Raw genomic sequence first — 21667 nt, forward strand, 5'->3', positions numbered from 1 at the left:
GTCTCTCTCTCTACGTCTCGCTCTATGCGAGTTACCGAGGGTCGATAGCGGTTACAGCGGCGCCACTATTTTTCACAACCGCAGTTAGATATAACGTTGAAAGCTAGTTGTTATATTCAGATAAAAAATTTTTCATGAAATAAATAAAACCAAAGAAGCAAACTAAGAAATTCTCCGTCGAAGAGAACAGGACAAATGTGGGACAATAATATATATTGGTGGCAAAGGTGAAAGACTCCTGGTTAGGCCCAGAAACTCTGGCGGATTTAAATAAATGTTTGCGCTTGAATTGAAACTATTGAGAAGAAAACAACAAAACCAATTAACATTTTCTCCTAAGAATTACCTTGTTTTCATTCATTAGGGAATTCATAATCTTGGAGAATATCAAATACTTTTATTGTAAAATGTTGTACGTTGTTTATTGTCTTACATCGTACCACTTCAATCTCAGGAGTTTGTCTATTTTCTTTAATGTTTTATCTGGGAATGATAATCTTACCCGGCTCTAATTATTTATTTTATTACCCTAAAAGGCCAGAAAAATCTCCATTAATTCATCAGCAACCACTTGTTTCCTGTTCCACACGCACTGACACCAAAATGTCTGGAATAACATACCGAATAATCCTTTTCTCAGAGGGTTGACCATGGAGAGGTCGTTGCATGGACTGCCTCCGATCAGAAGGTCAAACGGACCCCACTCCGCCAGCTGCAACACACACACACACACACACACATCTTCATGTTTCTGTGTTGTTTTGATTCCCACTTGTTTCTTAGGCTGCAGCCACACGAGGACGAAAACGGCCGTTTGCGTTACTGTTTAGTGTCATATAGACCATTCGGCCACACGAGGACGACCGCATACGGCACTAAACGACTGAGGAAACGATAACGGGTCCCAAGGTGGATAGAACGGCATACGCAACGCTCTGGGGGGGTCAAACAGCTCCGTGTGTGCGCCCTATACGATCATTTTCTGATAATGATTGCGCAATAGCCCCGCCTCTCCCCACCTCTGCTGCTCACCTCCGCGTACCCCGCGCCATTGCTGATGTGTTTCGCCACCAACAACAACAACAATGGCGGATCGCAGAGTTGCTATCGTGCTCCGGACGCTACTGACCATGCTACAGTTCTTTGTGCAACATCTACAGCAGACTTACACATCCGGGGGGGATCTTACTCGCTGCTTTTGTGGATATGTACTGCAGCTTCAGCGATCATTTTCTGATAATGATTGCGCAATAGCCCCGCCTCTCCCCACCTCTGCTGCTCACCCCCGCGTCAAAGTAAACTGCACACTGAATTCAGATTATTTATCTTTCTCTCGATATGGACATAAACGCGAGTGAAGTCTAATCTGACAGGACGGAGACACCTCTCGAACTACCTAAACTAGTTATAAATATGTTTATTTTTACTGTCGGCCGGGTCACTCATTACTGGATCAGCTGCTGCATGAGACAGACACTGGCGCTGTCCGAAGAGAGGGAGGAAACAGAGAGGCTCCGTGTATTTTATTATTATATTATATAGAGTCGTTATTCATTTGTTTTAAAGCTCAATAAATAACAAAGAAGACCTTTGACCGGCACTTTTATAATTTTGTCGGAAGGTTTAAACTTTAATACACGTTGACTGGCGAAAAACTCTGCCCGGTTCCCTCGGCCCCCACCGCGGAGAATAAACAGAAGGGCAACCATGACAACCATGCTTCTTCGCTGCTTTTGTGGAGGAAGTTACAGCGCCACGTACAGGCTCCTGCATATGTACTGCAGCTTCTCCAGCGGTTGGAAGCTAAACGGAGCGGTCTCGTGTGGACAGACACTATCCGGATAACTATTGCGTGTGGACGGAAGCTTGTTTGCGATTGCGTTTGCGTTAATCCTATGCGTTTAGCCGTTTTCGTCCTCGTGTGGCCGGGGTCTTAAGCTATCAGCATTCAGAGGAGAAGCCCTGTTTACTTTCTAAACATTACCTTTATCTGTAAACCGTAAGAACATATTGAAAAATGTCACATTCAGTTTCTGAAAGTCCAAGTATGTGTTTCAATGTCCAAAGATAGTCACTTTTATTAAAATATAAAGCAGTAAATCTCCATATTTAAAAAGACAAAACCTATTTTCCCCCAGAATAAAAAAAACATCTATTAGAAAACTTTTTTGTTAAGAACAAGCAATAAAAACAACTCTAGATAAGGTCAGTGTGAACGCACGTGTTTCCTGGTGATGGTTCGAACATCGTTGACGTATTCGATCTTTCCCTCGTGCTTTATCAGCCCCACAGCGATGGAGTCCTCGCAGATCTCTGAGGCGATGTAGCGATCGAGCTTAAAGCCCAGGTCTTTGAGCACCAGGTAGCCTGTGGGGAAGAACACACACATTATATGCACTGCAACTCAAATAAAAGTCTCATTTGTATTCACACTGGAGCTCCCGGTTCCTCTTCAATAGTAAGTAGAGACAAAAAAAGATAACCAACCTGTTGCGATGCCGTCAAAAAGCGAGAGCACTCTGATTGGTCGGCGCTGATCAGCGGAGATGGAGGGGTAAACTCTGTGAGGCTCCTGGGATTAAATAGAAAATACACAAGTTTCAGTTTCAAGTTTCAGCATTTTTGAGCAAGAGACAGTTGTTGTGTACCTGCCAGAGGTTTGTTTCATTATTTAATGAGGGGATACAAGTGTTAAGAACACTCTATTTCACATTAGGTTGTATTAACTGTAGCTGTGTTCATGACAGGATGTGTGATTACCTAGAAGAGCATCAGGACTGTTTGAGGCATATGATAGCTATGTGATTAACATGATGATTCAGCCTCTATGGAGATAGACATCAAGCATGCTCATTTCTGACGTGGAGCTAATCTGAAGTAAACATTGAATACTGCTTTCTATTCCTCCATCTTGTGACTGTGTAACTCCCTCTCTTGGATATCAGCATGTGAAGGACACTGTTCAGGAACTAGTTGATGCTCTGTATGTGATGACTCCTTCCATTCTGGAGAGGATCACAGATACATGGATCCTGAGATTCAAGCTCAAGCCGGGGAGCAGGGATTATTAAAAATGTTAAGTATTCAGAAAGTGAGAATTTTGAGAAAAGGCCATATTTTTGGAGAAAAAGTCAGATTTTTTTGAATTTTGAGAAAAAAATATCAGATTTTTGAGATTTTTAGAAAAAGTCATATTTTTGAGATTTTTGAGAAAAAGTTAGATTTTTATAAAAAGTCATATTTTTGAGATTTTTGAGAAAAAGTTAGATTTTTAGATGTTAGAGAAAACGTCATATTTTTTGAGAAAAAGTCATATTTTTGAGAAAATGTCATATTTTTTAGATATTTGAGAAAAAGTCAGAATTTTAGAGAAAAAATCAGAATTTTTAGAAAAACTTACATTTGAGATTTTTGAGAAAATATCATATTTTTGAGGAAAAAGTCAGATTTTGGGGAAACGACAGATCTTTGAGGAAAATACCAACAAATTCTCTTTTTTTGTTTTGACTACTTCCATCCTTGAGAGGATCAGAAACACAAGGATCCTGAGACTGAAGCTCAAGCCGGGGACCAGGGAGATATTTGTAACACGTACGAAGGCCATGGCGCTGTTGTTGGCGAAGAAGTCCTGGACCTTGACGCTCCAGTCCGGCCTCAGTTTGAGGTTCCCGGCACACAGAGAGGGTTTACACATGTAGCAGATCCACGGATCCATATCCTTCAGAGTGTCGAAGGTCCCCGGACCCACCAGGATCTCCAGACAGCCCTTACAGAAACACCTGGAGGACATAATAAGATAAGAAGTAATGTTAGTGTTGCAGCAGCATAAAAAACATGGCATTGTAGAATACAAAATTAAAGACAAGAAATAAACAAGAAAGTAGTTGAATTTACAAATTAACAATAAAGCAAGTTATTATATATGCATAAGTATGTGAGGGATGGATTATTAAATATGAAACTGAATATATACATGTAAAGGGTGATTTTAAGTCCAAGAGAAGCTGTGGAGCAGAGTTCAGAGCGTAAAAGAAAATGCACTTTAGGTCAAATCAATCGAATGACCGGTGACGTTTACCTGCAGCAGCTGGTGTTTCCACACAGAATGACTTCCTGTCCGGCGCAGCACACGGTGCAGTACGACTGGTATCCGTCTTCATCGTAACGGAACAGCGTCTCTGTGAAGTTCTCCTGCAGAAAGAGACGTGTTAGGAGCAGCTGAGTTTCAGATGGAGGGCAGACATTGGGAATTGGAAAAGATGCTCAGAGCTCTGGTATCAATAGGTTACTATGAACTGGCTTAAACCTCAGTACTTTGGACCAACACTAGATAGATACAGGGTTCCTGCAGGTTTCACCAACTCAAATTTAAGACCTTTTTAAGACCACTTTCAATCGAATTTAAGACCTATTTCACGGCAAGAAAGCATGAAGGAAAATTGCTATGAAAGAAGAAATACGTCCCATAATTACTTACAAAGCAAATGTATTCACGTTCAACATAAGAACGATGACTGAGCATAACAGCACACAGAACTGTGTTGGCGTGTTAGACAAAAACCAGAAAAAAATACTGCCTAACCGTGAAAGTGTGTGTGTGTGTGACAAGAGCTATCTTCTGAGCTCTGCTCCCTTGGTTACAATCTTTCATCGTTGCTGTTGTGGGATTGGTGTTTAGCTGCGGTATTTAGCATCCACAGCACCTCCGCTTTTAGGGTTGACGTAGACCCAAACGTCGCCCGGAGGCAGTGGTCGCGTTGACCGAATATTTTCCGTCTTTGACATTTTAACAATGACGGGGAAAAAATCCATCATTTTGACCGATTAGAACAAACTCGGAACAGCGCAAAAGTTTCCCCGCAGCGAGGCTCCGGTGTTATGCCGTGTTAAGCACGCCCTCCAGAAAGGCAATGATACCGTTTCCAAACCGCACAGATCATTGAAATGTCTGGGAGTTTTTCCTGTAGGCCGTGCGCGCTCCCGCGAGGTGCATGCATCTCTCAGCGGGCATTCATAACACCGGCACAACGGTTCACGAGTGTGCTCTCGCTAGCTGAAGCTTGGTTGCTAGGTTACTAGCTGGGTGTTCTCCGATAAGGGGATAATTACTATTATATATTGTACTTTTGATAATATTATATATATATATATATATATATATATATATATATATATATATATATCAGGGTTTCCGCTAGGATTTTTTCTCGTCGGTCAAATGTCCGGACAGAATTTATTTTAACGGACAAATTTGAAACTTACCGGTCATGTTTCAATAATAATAATAATAATAATAATTGTGTAGCAGAGTTTCCGTTAGCAGGCATTTTACCGGCTAACGGAAACCCTGGTATATATATAACAGTATGATATTGTATCTGTACCACGTTGTGTGAGACTCACTGTCATGGAACTTGTTCTAATAAATGTTAAAAACAAGTGGTATGGGATGGAGGGAAGCACACCAAATAACACGTAAAAAAGAGACTTATTTGTCATTAAATTACCTTGCATCTGAGACAAAGACCACCTTCGAACAACGGGTGCTGCACCTGAAGCTCAGTGGATCCACAAGACAAGCAGAAATCTGAAATAACAAACAATTAAGTTAAAATGAAGGATTGTTCGTTGATATAAAATCACACGTCTTCCACACACACTCACACACAACTTACCTTCAATTGTTCTCCCCTCCTCTTTGACCTTTTCTCTTATCAATTCTGTAGAAAAGTAGAAAAACAAATCACACATAAGGAATAAAAAAGATTATACTCTGTGACTAAATCTAGTGAGAAACATTTACTCTTGAAGACGTGTTTTTTGGACTAAATGTGGTATATTTTGTACCTCGGTTATAGATGATGGCGGGTGTGATTGCCTTGTTTTTTAAAAAATATTTCCTTTTTGGTGGAGGCTGGTAGTCAGACGGGGCCGAGTCAGAAGTTTCCTGAAGAGCGGCGGCGGCGGCATCTTGAAGAAGCAGGAAGAGACGAAATAAGGAGAAAATTAAGAAAAATCTGGATATGTAACGACTAACAGAGCAAAGACCAGTGGAGCATTGTTTCTGATAGCAAAGTTTCTGAAAGGGCCGAGGGTCCACATTTCAGATATGACGTCATATCGAACGCAAATTCAAGATTCAAAGGTTTTATTGTCATATACACAAAGCTACAGTGTAGAAATGGCAATGAAATTATTCTGACCTGAGCTCCTCCAACGATGCAACATATGTAATAAAATACAAAAATGCAAAATAAAAAGTAGTGCAAAAAGTCTATTTACTGGATCAGCTCCGTTTTTAGAGATGTGGGTACGGAGGGAACGAGAGACGGTCTTCTTACACACCGGGGACACATATTGATGTATAGAAGACATCAAAAAGTGCATTTTGCATGATAGGAGACCTTTAATACTTCCTGCTCTGCACTTTCCTTTCATTTGACTTGTGTTGTGAGCACACCTCCCTCTCTCCTCTGTGCAACACGTAGTGCTGCCTTATTCCTGCCATTTATGGGTCAGTGTGTGAATATTCAACTGAATGCATGTATTTGATTAACACACAAAGGAGCGGTATAAAAGACATCAAAAAGGGACTTTTAAACTCCTAATAGAGTGGTGCAGTGACGAGTCCTAAAACCCGGAGGTGAGTCAGCATTTCACCACTTCCTGTTCCCTCGTCTCAGAGCCAATGGGATCTCTCCGTAGGATATAGGAAAATAGCTGAAATAAGGTCTGTGGTTGAGACCAAGGGCGCCGGAAGCGGGGGGGCCAGGGGGCCATTGGCCCCCCCACTTTACGGCCCTGCCCCACATTTTCGCAGCAGCGGATGCCGCGGAACACTGTACAAATCCCGTTTCAATAATTCCCCTCTACTCTAAAGTCGCATCTAAAAAGAACGCCATCTGATCTAGCTGTGTATATTTTTGTTATTTTTGATTGTTATATTCAATCTCAGTAGCTACAGGCATTTTTTAAGCTTGTAATTGGGAAGAACACAGCTCGCCTCTCACTCGCCACTCTGCTCTTCCACAGCACCGCTTCCCCTCCCTCCGCTGACATTATGAATGTAAGGCATAGTAATCATAGATAACACCGCAGGGTCCGTTACAGTTTGTTTTCATCTGATTTCAAATAAACAAAGTCTTGGCTTTCAGAATATTAAACTTGTTTCGGCAAATTCAGATGATAAATACAGCTTTGAAGCTTCGGCATAAATACAAGCGGAGAACGGAGTAACTTGACGTCACAGCAAGCATAACAACAGCCGGTGTTTCTCCTGAGAGTTTTCCCCGGGAAACAAACGCAAAAATACACAAACACACACACGTATACACACACACACTCGCGAGCTCCCCCCAGACCAGTAATCCAAACGAAAATATCTTCCCTCCGTACTACTTTGATCATTTGCTCCGCTAATAATCAATCAGATCGATCCAGAGAAGAGGAAACTTTAAAGGCCTTTTTCTCAAAATGATGACTCGGGGACAGTCATTATATAATGTGACATATTTTGCTTAATATAGTACAAAAACAATCCTGATATCATTAGAAAGCTAGGAATCTCCTCTTTCCAACAGTGTATACAACTCAAAATGTGTCTTCGGATCAATGCGACTGATTTCGATGGAGCAGGTCACTTTGCATTAGGTAAAATACAGCAGGCAGACATAACAGGAAGAATATGTACATTTTAATCCAATCAAATATTGTCACACCATTCAAATGTATCCATGTACATTACAACCAATAACAAAGCTTAGATGTGTTTATCTGTTACGTTGTTTACGTTATGTGTTACGTTGTTCAGTGTGTGTCAGCCGTTAACCTAGATAGATAAACTTGCAAACATGTCAGAAGAACCGGCGCATAAGAAAACAAAATACAGTCAAACTAAGCTGAAATTCAACAACTTGAATGTCACATCCCTGACATCCACAACTCCGGAGCCTGGTCCTTCAACCATAGAACCAGCTCCGGAGCCTGGCCCTTCAACCATAGAACCAGCGCAGCCAGGTGAACCCCAGCAGCAGCTCTGCGGCCGCAGAGGCTGTCAAAACCGCCGCCGCCGGCATCGTTGAACCGAAACAGGCTGGTTCCGACTGCATGGAGGTTTGTTGTCGGGACATTGTGACGGGCAAATAAAAGCTTATTTGGGCAAAGAGAAGGTACTTCAATGCAGAATGGTACAAAAACAGAGAGTGGTTAATTATTTGCAAAACCACTAAACAAGCCTTCTGTGAAATATGCAGATGTGCTGCTGTCAAACGGCTTGTAACTTTCTCCAAATGTGGAGATGACAGCTTTGTAAATACCGAGTAAATAACTGGAACTTTTCACAGAGCTTACTTCAGTCAAACACCAGTCAACATTCAGCTTGTCAAACAAGAGCGTAGCAGGAAAAACGAAGAGATAGAATGAGCAACTGCGCTGTCATATGTGTGGGCTGGTCTGTATAGTTTAATGTACAGGAAAGGAGTGAGCAGAGGGTTGAGTTGTCCATTCTTGTTCTGTTTTCTCTGACTATCTTCCTCCTGAAGACCCTCTCAGACTTTCATTTGCTCGCGCTACTAAAGAGACACTTACCATGGAAACCAAACAATGGTGTAGCTGTATTGAAGTCCGAGTGGAAACAGTAACATTTGGTGCGTTATGTTAGAATGAAACAAATCAGATTTAGTCAGAAATCGGGAGAAATGCGGGATAAATATGCCCCTGGGAGGACAACGGGAGTCTCCCGCGAAAATCGGGAGGGTTGGCAAGTAGGCTATGTCACATACACACGCACTTTTTGGCCCCCCCACTTCTGAAATGAATCCGGCGCCGCTGGTTGAGACACATTGAAGAGACGGATCACGTTTTGTTCTACGACATTAAATCCATCAGCAGTGACCCCACTGGTGATTTCTGAAGAGTTGACGTGTCTGAAAAACGATGGTTGTTACCAAGTGGCTGAATAGGACTACAGAAGTTGTGGAGGTCGTTGTACGTCATTACGCCGAACACGTAAACACTCCTCTAAGTTAGTTTCTTTTCTGCTTGAAAGCAAGTTCCTGCCTCCTGCAAACTGTTCAAACAAACGCTTCAACTTGAACCAATTAGAATCTGTGTGTTTGAATATGGATCTGAAGTTGGCGTGACGTTGAAGTCGTGCTGCTGGACTCGGCTGTAGTTCCTTTGTAGCATCACGTTAGCATTTTGCTTCTGGACATTAGATTTATGATTCGAACATTATAAAAGTAGGGTAGACATGTGGAGATGATCCGGCTGAACAGAACGTGCATTTATCAAACAGGTTCATTTTCCACAGATCTTAATTCGAGCTATTTTCCAAAATCCTCTGGAGAAATCCCGTTGCTTTTTGTCCAAAGAACCCATGAGCAATTTAATACCGGGTCGGCTTACAAAGATACATCATCCCTGCATCCCTAAATGTTGATAACAGCGCTCATACCAGGAGGCAGGAATCCCTTGGGGCCGGAGGGCAGGAAACCCTCAGAGGCCCAGTCCAGCATCAGCTTCAGCTCCTTCTCTTTGGTTCCTCCTTTTCCAGAGAAAGACTTCCCACAGCGCTCACCAGCCAGCTGCACAACACAAACATTATCTGAGTCAACACAACATTATCTGAGTCACTGAGTCAACACAACATTATCTGAGTCAACACAACACAGGTAGGTCGATTCAAACAGGAGAATAGTCAGAAATCAAATCAAATCAAATCTTATTTGTAGAGCACATTTAAAAACGATTTTGGTCGAGCCAAAGTGCTGTACATGTAATTTAAACACATAAAAACACATGACATCACAATAAAAGACAATAAATCACAACAGATAAAGCAACACATGGAACAGTCAGGAGTCGTGACCCCACTCTGACTAGATGGCCAGAGAGAAGAAGTGAGTCTTCAGTGAGGATTTAAAAGCCCCTAGGGTCTGGGCCGACCTCACATGGAGGGGCAGAGTGTTCCAGAGCCTGGGGCCTGCTGCTGCGAAGGCTCGGGGCCCTCGGGGTTTGAGCCTGGTCTTAGGCACTCCGAACAGCAGCTGGTCAGCAGATCTTAAGGCTCTGCCTGGGGAGTAGCGCTGGAGGAGTTCAGCTATATAGGCCGGAGCCAGCCCATTTAGTGCTTTAAAAACAAATAAAAGGATTTTAAAATAAATTCTGAACCGAACTGGAAGCCAGTGTAGTGAGGCCAGAATTCAGGTGATGTGGTCACGTTTTTTGTGGCCAGTCAGGAGACGTGCAGCTGCATTCTGAACTAGCTGGAGGCGTTTAATTGATGCCTGGTCCATACCCACATACAGAGCGTTACAATAGTCCAGTCTTGAGGTCACAAAGGCGTTAATAACCCTTTCCAGGTCTTTAAAAGATAAATACGACTTGGTTTTGGCCAATAGTCTTAGAAAAAGCAGAAGGTATTGGTTACAGGTTAAGTAACAGAAAAGAGTTACCAAGGGGAAGCGTACAAAGTAGTAATGACAATTGGTTACAAATATCTGATTTAGTTCATTGCAAGCCCTCGGACGCTGTTTCTTGCAAGATGTTGCGTTTTGCCGCCGCCCGCGGGCCGTGGGGTTTACCTGGTTAAGGCGAGACACCTCAGGTGAATAGGGTAAGTTTTTTTAACTTAAAGATATCAGCAAGACATTTCTCCAGTTAATTAATTACATTAAGGCAATTGTTTTTTGTATTGCAAGTTTTCTGAAATAGCATGTTTGAATATGCAAATGAGCCATACTCATTAAATATGCGCAAATGTTAATACTTCAGGAACACAAATCTGAACTTTGGATAAAGCCAGGTTCAACATTCTTGTTTCATTTTGTAGTCATATTAGAAGCTAAAGTTTTTACAGAAGGGATTTTTTTATATCTCTTGTTATCACTCCATAAATCAGAAAATACTGTCAACAGCCCTAAAATATCAATTCTCGCCATGTTTTTAGGTATACAATGTTGTATAATTCAGGCTATGAATGATATGAACAAATCCTTCTGTAAAAACCTTCCGAATATTGATAGGAATATAACTGGAAGGTTTGGTGTGTGTAAGTGCTACTGAAGCCTCAGATCTACTTCATATAGTAAACAAATCTCTTCACTCAGGTATTTTTCTACAGGCCCTGAAAACTGCAGTCATTAAACCGCTCTTAAAAAAGAATAATCTAGATGCTTCAGTAATGAACAATTACAGGCCCATATCAAACCTGCCATTTCTAGGTAAAATCATTGGAAAAGTTGTTTTTCAACAGTTGAGTAATTTCTTGCATTTAAATAACTGTTTTGATGTGTTCCAGTCAGGCTTTCGTCCAAACCACAGCACTGAGACTGCTCTTGTAAAGGTCTTTAATGACATCCACTTAAACACAGACACTGGCAGAACTTCAGTGTTAGTATTCTTAGATCTCAGTGCTGCGTTTGACACTGTTGACCACAGCATATTACTAGACCGACTGGAAAACTGGGTGGGACTTTCGGAAACAGTTCTGAATTGGTTTGAATCCTACTTAAAGGACAGAAACAACTTTGTTTCTATAGGTAAATACACATCTGAGTTGACAAATATGACATGTGGGGTTCCTCAAGGCTCCATCTTAGGGCCTCTTCTCTTTAACATCTACATGCTACCACTGGCTCAGATAATGAAAAACAACAAAATAAGTTACCATAGCTATGCAGATGACACACAAATTTACGTAACAATTTCACCAGGAGACTATGCTCCAATTCAAACACTCAGTAAGTGCATTGAACAAATCAATGACTGGATGTGTCAGAACTTTCTCCAATTAAACAAAGATAAAACTGAGGTAATGGTTTTTGGAGCCAAGTCAGAACGTATAAAAGTTAGCGCTGAGCTTCAGTCTGCAATGTTCAAAACAACAGATAAAGCCAGAAATCTAGGTGTAGTCATGGACTCTGACCTGAGTTTCAACAGTCACATTAAAACAGTTACTAAATCAGCCTACTATCACCTAAAGAATATATCTAGGATTAAAAGACTAATGTCACAGCAGGATTTGGAAAAACTTGTCCATGCTTTTATCTTCAGTAGACTCGACTATCGCAATGGTGTCTTCACAGGTCTCACTAAAAAATCTATTAGAAAGCTGCAGCTAATTCAGAACGCTGCTGCTCGAGTCCTCACTAACACTAAGAAAGTGGATCACATCACTCCAGTTCTGAAGTCTTTACACTGGCTTCCTGTGTGTCAAAGAATAGATTTCAAAATACTGCTGCTGGTTTATAAAGCACTGAATGGTTTAAGCCCAAAATACATTTCTGACCTCCTGCTAAATTATGAACCATCCAGATCTCTCAGGTCTTCAGGGACTGGTCAGCTTTCTGTCCCCAGAGTCAGAACTAAACATGGTAAAGCAGCGTTCAGTTATTATGCTCCAAATATCTGGAACAAACTCCCAGAAACCTGCAGGTCCGCTGCAACTCTGACTACTTTTAAATCCAGGCTGAAGACTTTTCTTTTTGTCGCTGCTTTTAATTGAACTATTCATATCTTAGACTGCACTGTAACTTTTATCCATGTACTTTTTCTTTTAATGTTTATTTTATTAGCTTTTCTTTTTAATGACTGATTTTAAATGCCATTTTCTTAATCTCTTTCATTTTTTGTAAAGCACTTTGAATTGCCTTGTGTTGAAAAGTGCTATATAAATAAACTTGCCTTGCCTTGCCTTGAACATTTTGCTAACTTTTAGTGACGCAAATAGACAAACTATAGTCAAATAAACACCTAAATGGGTATTTTGTACGTTTTACTTCCAAAAGCCTGAAAGAAAACATGTTATGGAATCAAAATAGCACAAAATCTCGAAATTGACCAGTGCATGAAAACACAATGTTTTTGCCTGCCGTGTCTCGCCTTAAAAAAACGGCCGTAGTAAAAAGAGAAAATGTACAGATATTAGGGCTGAACGATTTAGTTAGGGTTTAGGTTTTAGGGTTAGGTTTTAGGGTTAGGGTTAGGATTTAGTGTCATGGCGATAACCACGGTATGCGCATAAGCGGTATTCACACCGCAGGGACGTGCGGTTTTATTCTTTTTTTTAAATGCTAACGCACTTTAGCACAGAATTCAAAATAAAGATACCCTTATTACTTATCGAAACTGCACATAAAATATATCCGATTAAAGCTGAGACTCCACAGATTATTTAAGTATAGTATCTAAGCGATCCGATCTCGCAACAGGGGAAGCAAACACAGACATCACAACACGTACCTTTTACGGAGCTTTTACGGGAGATCGTCTCACCGTAGCTGTCAATCTGATCAAAAGACGTGTTCAATGGCATTAAAACGAGAACGAAAAAACGCGGCTGAATCGGTTGATCCATAGGTCGATAATGTATCTGTGGCTTTGAAGCAATTGTTTATAATTCATAATTCCATTTTTATGTAAAAATCGGATCACAAAAGTTAGCTACTAATGGTAGCCACCTTGGTGGTATGCAGCTTCCGGTTTTGGCTACGCGTCGTCACTCTCACTCCTTATTTGTTCATGTGTTGGTGTGTGTAGAACTTTCCCTGATATTTGACTTTTTTAGACAGATTTAGCACAAAAAAACCCTCTTTTGGGGCCATTTGGGTGGATTTTCCATATCTCTGGCCCACCTTGCTGGATTTTGACATGTGACATCTCTTTCTGACCGTCAGAGCCAATGGAATCGAGGGGAAATCACACAGTCCTTATTTGGTAATGTATGTGTGAGAGACTTCCGCATAGCCAAGACCGGAAGCAGCAGCCACTATGGTGGCTACCATTAGTAGCTAACTTTTGCTCTGCGATATTTACATAAAAATGGAATTATGGATTATAAATTAAATCATTTTTTTATACAGAGACGTTAAAAACCTATGGATTAACCGATTCAGCCGCGTTTTTTCTTTCTCGTTTTAATGCCATTGAACACGTCTTTTGATCAGATTGACAGCTACGGTGAGACATCTCCCCTCGAAGCTACGTAAAGGTACGTGTTGTGATGTCTGTGTTTGCTTCCCCTGTCCGAGTTCAGATCACTCAGTGATGATACTATATACCTAAATAATCTGTGGAACCTCAGCTTTAATCGGATATCTTGTAAGTGCAGCTACGATAAGTAATAATAAGGGTACTTTTATCTTGAGTTCTGTGCCAAAGTGCGTTAGCATTTTTCGCTCAGGGGTCATTTAGATGCTACTTATGAGACTTGTGTTTTGTTTTGGTATAAAATGGTTTGTATCGTCAGTTAGCTGAGATTATTTCCGTTAATCTGGTATAACATATTAATAGGTTCTTAAATATTACGATCCCCTGAGACACTGTCGTGAAAAAAAAAAGTAAAGTACCCGCCGGGACTTTGGGGTTTAACAGGTTAAAAAAAACGCAATATATACCGCAGGGGGGGAAAAAACCGCGATGTCAGTTTTTTTCAATACCGTGCAGCCCTAACAGATATCAAAATCAATCTTGAGTAACAGGATGTGAGAGAAACAGATCATTCGACCTACTGTAAAGATTATAGCGACAGATATAATGTGGGGTCTTACCTCGATGATCTGGTAAATGGCTTCCTTGTAGACGGGCAGGCTGGCGTAGGAGTTTTTGCAGAAGCACTTATTGAAGGCACTGAAGACCATGAGACCCTCCGTGTAGCTCTGCAACAGGAAGCAAAGATGATGTGAAAATGCAATTCAACACATGTGGAGTTTTCTTCACATTTAGTGTTCAATCAATCAAATGTAACACTGTGAGACATAGATAAGATAAGACTTTGTTTATCCCAAAGGAAGTTGTTGTCCCAGAGTTACAAAGACACAATTAACACAGCAACATAATAATATAACTGTACACTAACAGTGCAGTAAAAAGTGCCAATTAAATAACTACAAGAAACACAGACGGTCACATGATGAATATAAGACACTGTAATGTAGTGAGTATTGAATGGTGAAACATTCATTAGCTAACAATGACATTATTGTTCTATTAATATAAAGGGAGGTCAGGTACTCTTTAAAACAGCTGCTAGTTATGGGTACGTTTTACTGAAGTACATTTCAAAGCCTCTGTACTTTGACTTGAGTAAAGAAGTTTAGTCAGTACTTCTACTTTCAAGGGCTGTCCCATTCTTTTTGTTATTCTACAGTATTGTTGTTTTATAGTTATTTGTTAATTTAACCCAATTTGTGTTCTTTGAAATTGAAAAGGATATCGCATTGTGTTTGTTACTTTCGTTGCAGTTGTATATGTCTTAAGTGTCATTTGGCTTGGCTTCCTATTTATGGACATGCTTTTATTTTGAAGGAGAGGTAGCGCTGTTGACAGGAAGTTGTTGTTGCTATGGAAACAACATAACAGAGATTAATGGAGAAAAAGTCTACATATAAAGACTGAGAAAGTAAACGATAGCGTTTATGGTTAAGTGTTAGCACCCCCCGAAGAGGCACAAGCTATATAATAGAATCCGAATAACGAAATTGAAACCCGGCGAATAGTACTCCAACGAACGAATATTCGGGTACAGCCCTACTACTCTCAGTATTTTTAAACACGAGTATCTGTACTTCTACTTCAGTAAAGGATGTGTGTACTTTTGCCATCTCCGTTCATAGGTTTAAAAACCAAGAAAAGTGTTCTTCTTACCTCTGAGAACATCCCGTCTCCGAACCACTCGACCCTCCTCATCCCGGGAGGAGAGGATTTACTTTTCCAGGGGATCACCATCCCGGGCCACCAGGAGAAACCCTTCACTTTCCCCCAGATCAACTCCCCGCGCAGGAAACCCTTCCCGTCCTGCAGGGAAAACGTGGATTATCATAAACAGTTAGTGTTGGGAAAATACTGAATCACAAATACATGGATCCTGATATTGAAGCTCAAGCAAGGGATATTTTTCTAACAGTTTTCTTTCTAAATGTAATTTAAAAGACATGATTCTGTTTTATTCTTTACCGTGTAGACGTGTTTCCGGCGATTTCTTGGAGTGGGTTTACTGATCGGAGATGATTCTTCTGCCTGAGACTTTAAAACATTAAAATAAGTGTCAAACATTTCAGTCAAACATTTTTAAAAAGTAGTTTAGGTGAGGACGATCTGCGTACTTACAAAATAAAAGCCATAACTGATGTTAGTTAGTTAGAAAATGCACCACAAATCATTGTGTTTGATATTACATTTCAGGTGTCATGGAGGAGAGAATTAGTTAAAAACAAGAGAGCCCTTTTTTCTTAAGATGTATCAATTCACTCTGATCAACTAATCAAGCTGGAAAAATCCAATAAAAACTAAACAGTAGAATCTATTTCCTGTGGTTTTAAGTTAAATTATCTAAATAGATGTTTAAATGTTGGGTTTGGCATACTGATGACAAGGTCATTAGACTACAGATATACTGCTTGTATAGATTTTACGAATAATTCAGTATTCTGACATCTGGAGAGGTTTTTTTTTTTTTTTTTTTGAGTTCTGCGATTTTCTGGAAAAAAAATAGGATTTTCAGAAAAGTGAGAATTTTCTGGAAAAAGTGAGAATTCTGAGATTTATTAGAAATAAGGTGAGAATTTTCGATAAAGTGAGCATTTTTGGATTTTCTGAAAAAAGTCAGAATTTTTTGTTTTTAAGTAAAAAGTCCGAATTCTGATATTTCATAAAAAAACTAAACAGTAGAATCTATTTCCCTGTAGTTTTAATTTAAATTATCTAAATAGATTTTTAAATGTCCGGGTTATCTTTATTATCCTGCTAAACAAAACATGTCTGTGTCATACATTTTGCCACAGAGATTATTGTCTTCAATAAATCAAATCACATGGAGAAATGTCATGGGCTCAAGGGAGATGCTAACAGAAAAACATCATAGCTGCAGGGCTCTATTACGCTATCAGATATGTGTTGTTGTGCAAGGAGCTCACTAGTATTTGTCTTTTAGCTAGTTATTTTGTAGTGTTTCAGAGGTCAGATACATCAGTCATGGCCCAAGGGTATTCTGGTAGTATACTTGAGTACACCTACCCTCTCTTCCTGGGACTCCAGACCCTTTCTGCTGTCCTGATCAATAGGTTGGGGGGCGGACCAGGTGCTAACACCCGCCTGAAACACTGCGCGGGCCTGAGGTTTCTGCCGCAAGCTGCTCTCCCAGCCAAAACTTCCCCTAGTGGTCATCTGAGAGACAACACACTCCCATTACACACTCAAATATCACAACACACCGTCATAAAGGGAAAACGTAACCGTATCATGCAAGTGGTTATGATGGCCGTATCGATGAAAATAATGAGGTTAGTAAAGGGAAAAGTATGTCAGTAGATGAGAATTCAAACAACAAATATGATGCAGGAGAAACAATACTTTTTCTGATTAGTTCTGGTCTTTGTTTACTAGTTGAGTGTAAAGCTGAGTAGTGTAGTTTAAAAAAAAATTATAGAAGAAATAGAAAATGTTCTGAGATTAATGTGATAAATCTAGTGAAATAAATGTACACGAAAAATAAAGTGGTAAATAAACGGTACAACATTTACGAGCAACAAACTAGAGAATTCTGAGATGAAAGTGGTAAATGTACGGGAAAGCAATGTACTAGAAGCTGACAGTTTTCATGTTCAAATAATAAATAAGTCATTTTTTTTAATTCTAGCTTTTTTCTGAAATGTGTGTATTACCTCTTTGCAATCGTCTCCATTCTCATCGTCTGTTGAAGAAAATATAAAGTAAGTTTGAACGTTGAAATCTTCAGAAATATGAATCCTGAACCAGAAATGCTACGTACCGTTTATCTTTGTGAGGCGGACTTCACAATGCTTTACTTTGAGACCATTCATTGCTAGAGAAAGAGAGCATGTGGGCAGTTTGGGATTTGTTTTCAGAATCGAAAAAAATAATGTTTTAATTTTGAGATTTTTCATGGAAAGTAAAAATTCAGCGATTTTCAGGAAAAAGTCATAATTTTGAGATTTCAGGGAAAAGTGAGAATTTCAAGTTTTTCTGGAAAAAAATTCAGAATTCTAAAATGTTAGGGGAAAACAGAATGTTGAGATTTTCCCACAAAAAAGAGAATTTTACGATTTTCCCCAAAAAAAGATTTCTCGAAAAAAAAAAAAAAAAAGAAGAGATTTCTGAGATTTTCCAAAGTAAGACTTTTCTGGGGAAAAGTGAGAATTTCCCCAAAAATTATAATTTAGAGATTTTCAGAAAAAACATAATTCTGAGATTTTATGAAAAAAGTGAGAATTCTGAGATTTTATGGGGGGAAAAAAATGGAATTTCCGCGATTTCCAGGAAAAATATATAATTCTGAGAATTTCAGAAATTCTTTTAGCATTTTGAGATCTCAAACACTTTTGCATAACATATACATCAAATGAATAATTACTATACCAGCGTGGTACAGTTATCAAATTAGATGCACATTTATTATCTGGATTATATGATTCCTCTCACCTTCAGAGTGGATTCGGGGGTCCGTGCAGCGGTTGTTATCAGAGGGAAATCCGTCGGACGTGAGCTCAGAATCACTTTCTGTTAAAGCTTCACTCTCAGAGAACAGCGTGGCCTCTTCAGCTCCCAGAGCCTGAGACACAGCAAGGGCACAATATTAAATAAACACAATCACAACTAGTGCTGCGTACCGGTACGCCGAACCGGTACTGGACTTGTAAAAAGTTTCGGTTGGAGTCCGGTTAAAACCGGAACGTCGGGAACCGGTACTTGGACTCGCAAAAAAACTAGCACTTACGTATATTCTGGTGCCTGTGGTTATTTAAATATTCCCTGATAAACGTTATTCAGCGTCAATAAATGAGTGCTAATCCCAGTGTGCTCAGTGTACAACATCACATGTCATTTCACCTTCGATTCACGGTTTGAAAACGTAGCATTTCACCACATGCTAATGCTAACCGGAAGTGAAGAATTTTCAGAATAAAAGTATTAAATTAAATAGTGTATTTAATTTAAAATTACGCTATATCAACATTGATTTTAATTTCTAACAGTATGTATGTACATCACTATGTATGTAGTAATATGTACTGTATAATGTACACATGTAGAGTTGTAGAAAATACATGGTGTACAGACAGTACAGTACACTCTGAGTCACTACAGTGTAGCCTATACTGTATAGTAGGTGTGTAACAGTGTAATGCGTATAGTCTACTCTACACTCTACCTTTCAGCAACGTTTTAGGGATTTAGGCTCAGTCAGCTCAGGGACTGTTTGGTTACTTTAGTTTGGTAAATGAAATAAATGTTTGAACTTTGTAGTTCACTGTAGTTGCTGTCATAAGTCATTTGTAGACTAAGTGGCAAAAAGTTTTTTTTTTTACATTTGTACTTTGTAGAGAAATGTAGACACAAGTTGGAAGGGAGCACAATAAACCTGACGAGTTTGAATTTGAGTTGATTATGAGTTAATTTTCAATTGATAATTAGCTCACAATAAGTTCACTTTAGTTACTCACACAACTTGACACAAGCCATGGGATCAGGGGCCTCATTTATAAAGGGATATACGCTCAAAAAATGGCGTACGCCAGTTTCTACGCAATGTTTGCGATTTATAAAATACTAACTTGACGGGAAAACATGCGGTCCTCCACGCAAACTCTAACCCATGCGTACGCACCAAGCACAAAAATGGGAGAGACGAGAAACTGCGACACCGCGTTGGCAGAAGGAAGAATGGAGAGAAATATGTGGAAATAATACCATAAACAAAATGTTACCTCTCATTTATCATATATGAAGAATTCATTTTCAAACATTGATTAAAGCCAATCTTAAAATGATTAAACAAACACCTGTTTGAGACTCCTCAGTGCACACAAAAACATAACTTGGAGAAATAAATAAATACGGATATGTTATTGAAAACCACCTTGAATATGTTGTGTTAATGTTATGAAATGTTTTCTCATAAATGATGCGGTAAGCAGAAGGACAGAATTACGTCTAAACTGACGCCGTTTTGCATTTCTATAGGTTGTATACGAGCATGGTTTTATATACTATCACGTTTAATCGTGTTTTATGCCGTTTGCTAAGACTTGATAAGTCGCTCGTAAAACACAGGAGGTATGGAAGCTAAGAACACCATGTGTGGTCAATTGTACAGCTAATATAACACAACACATTAGTTGTATTTCCTTTAACTGGTGGATATAGAGTTGCTGCGGGGGGGGGGGGTTGAGACGCACAGGCTGCAGTGGAGACGCTGCGCACAGCTGATCGACAGCTGGGACACAAACCAACAAATACAAAAACATAATTCAGATCCAGTCGTCATGACTCCACTCCGGGGGGATTCCCCGATCATTTCTTACAGTTTCTCATCAAGGCGGTGTCTCCTGTCCCCGGTGCAAACACACTGCCTGAGGAAGGCTATGTGTATTTTTTTTGTCATGAACCTTTTTCGGACCACTTATTTATTTATTTTGGTGACGATCCGACCTCCATGCTGCTACTCTGGTTCAAACGGCATCCACCAAATAATATGATTTATCTCGACCTCCCCAAAATAACCAAAATCTGACACGGTGTGAGATGTCTTTTTTAGCTGTTCTGTCGTCATTTCCTGCGATCTTCTTCATAAAGTCAGTCAGAATGAATGAATGGGCGTTTCTTTGACTATTTATAGGCAAATATGGGCGTTACGTGAAGCCCGCAAAAGCTGCACCGCATTTCGTGTCGATTGTGATTTATAAAAGGGAAACCAGCGTAGGAAGTGCTGTACGCACTTTCCTCGCTGGTACGCAATGTTTGGTGAATCGGAAAGTGTCGGAACATTTCTGTACCTATGTCACGGCTGCTGCTGCTGTTTGCTCATTAACCTGCCTGTGAGTGTTTTCAGCTGTGTGTGATTATGTAAATGAGCTGTGTGGTTGCCCCAACGTCATTGGCTGTCATCTCCTGGTCCACTTCCGAGGACACAAATTGGAGCACGCCAGGCCCGACGTTCTCCAATCCCTGTGCAAGCCCAGCGCACACCTGCTGGAGAGGACTACAAAGCCTGGGAACTATCACCACTCTGGAGGCTCTGCTGCGATCAGACGCCTCATACCTTTTGCTCTTGTGTCATGGACACTACAGACTGTGTTTGGTGCAACATATGTGCTTAGTGACGAGTGTCAACATATGTGCTTAGTGTCGAGTGTGGATATATGTGTTTAGCGTAGTGTGCTTAGTTTTCCCTCCTTCAGCTGTGTTTTCTTACAGCTTCCTTTATTTAGTTGTACCACTTTTAAAGTGAGGTTTTGTTTCATTTTATATATTAGTATTTATTTATTCTGTATGCCATTAGACTCCTTTTTTTGAGTCCTCCTTTTGTTAGGTTATTTGTTCAACCTGTGCCCTTTTGGCCAATTTGTTTGTTTCAGGCTGCGTGCCTTCCATTTTGTTTGCCGCTGCAATTTATAATAAGATCACTTATAATTATACTAATACCAATCTGGTTGTGTTTCTTCCCTTTAGTTCCCCTAGCCGAATAGGGAACGTAACAACCTATTTTTTGGATTTCTACTACGTAAGCAACCTTCCCACGGCGTTATAAATGAGGCCCCTGAACCTGAATGTGAGTCCAGGTACGCAGCACTAATCACAACATGGGCTGTTTACACAACGTCATAAAAACTAAGCTTTTTTCCATTTAAAAATTAAGTCAGAATTTTGA

At 40.0% G+C, this 21667-nt stretch overlaps 1 protein-coding gene across 6 annotated transcripts in view; it reads right to left on the reverse strand.

Moving 5' to 3' along the window:
• Positions 1-21667, reverse strand: part of LOC117559050 (DNA (cytosine-5)-methyltransferase 3A-like) — a 117506-nt gene that overhangs the window by 79418 nt on the left and 16421 nt on the right. For 5 of the 6 annotated variants that reach the window (XR_004570915.1, XM_034235715.1, XM_034235699.1 and 2 more), the window contains 16 exons: positions 18439-18568; positions 17768-17821; positions 17661-17689; positions 17014-17163; positions 15955-16023; positions 15646-15795; positions 14550-14657; positions 9455-9584; positions 5848-5970; positions 5676-5720; positions 5508-5587; positions 4079-4191; positions 3596-3779; positions 2488-2572; positions 2222-2367; positions 622-712 (listed from right to left, as the gene is read on the reverse strand). Coding sequence is in view for 5 of the 6 variants with exons in the window: in XM_034235715.1 (XP_034091606.1) it covers positions 622-712; positions 2222-2367; positions 2488-2572; positions 3596-3779; positions 4079-4191; positions 5508-5587; positions 5676-5720; positions 5848-5970; positions 9455-9584; positions 14550-14657; positions 15646-15795; positions 15955-16023; positions 17014-17163; positions 17661-17689; positions 17768-17821; positions 18439-18568 (1687 nt within the window). In the remaining variant the exon portion in view is untranslated. The remainder of the gene's footprint in view (positions 1-621; positions 713-2221; positions 2368-2487; positions 2573-3595; positions 3780-4078; positions 4192-5507; positions 5588-5675; positions 5721-5847; positions 5971-9454; positions 9585-14549; positions 14658-15645; positions 15796-15954; positions 16024-17013; positions 17164-17660; positions 17690-17767; positions 17822-18438; positions 18569-21667) is intronic. The other variant, XM_034235717.1, reaches the window with a different exon arrangement.

The sequence above is a fragment of the Gymnodraco acuticeps genome, unplaced genomic scaffold (assembly GCF_902827175.1).
Source record: "Gymnodraco acuticeps unplaced genomic scaffold, fGymAcu1.1, whole genome shotgun sequence".
In the NCBI taxonomy this organism is placed as follows: Eukaryota; Metazoa; Chordata; class Actinopteri; order Perciformes; family Bathydraconidae; genus Gymnodraco; species Gymnodraco acuticeps.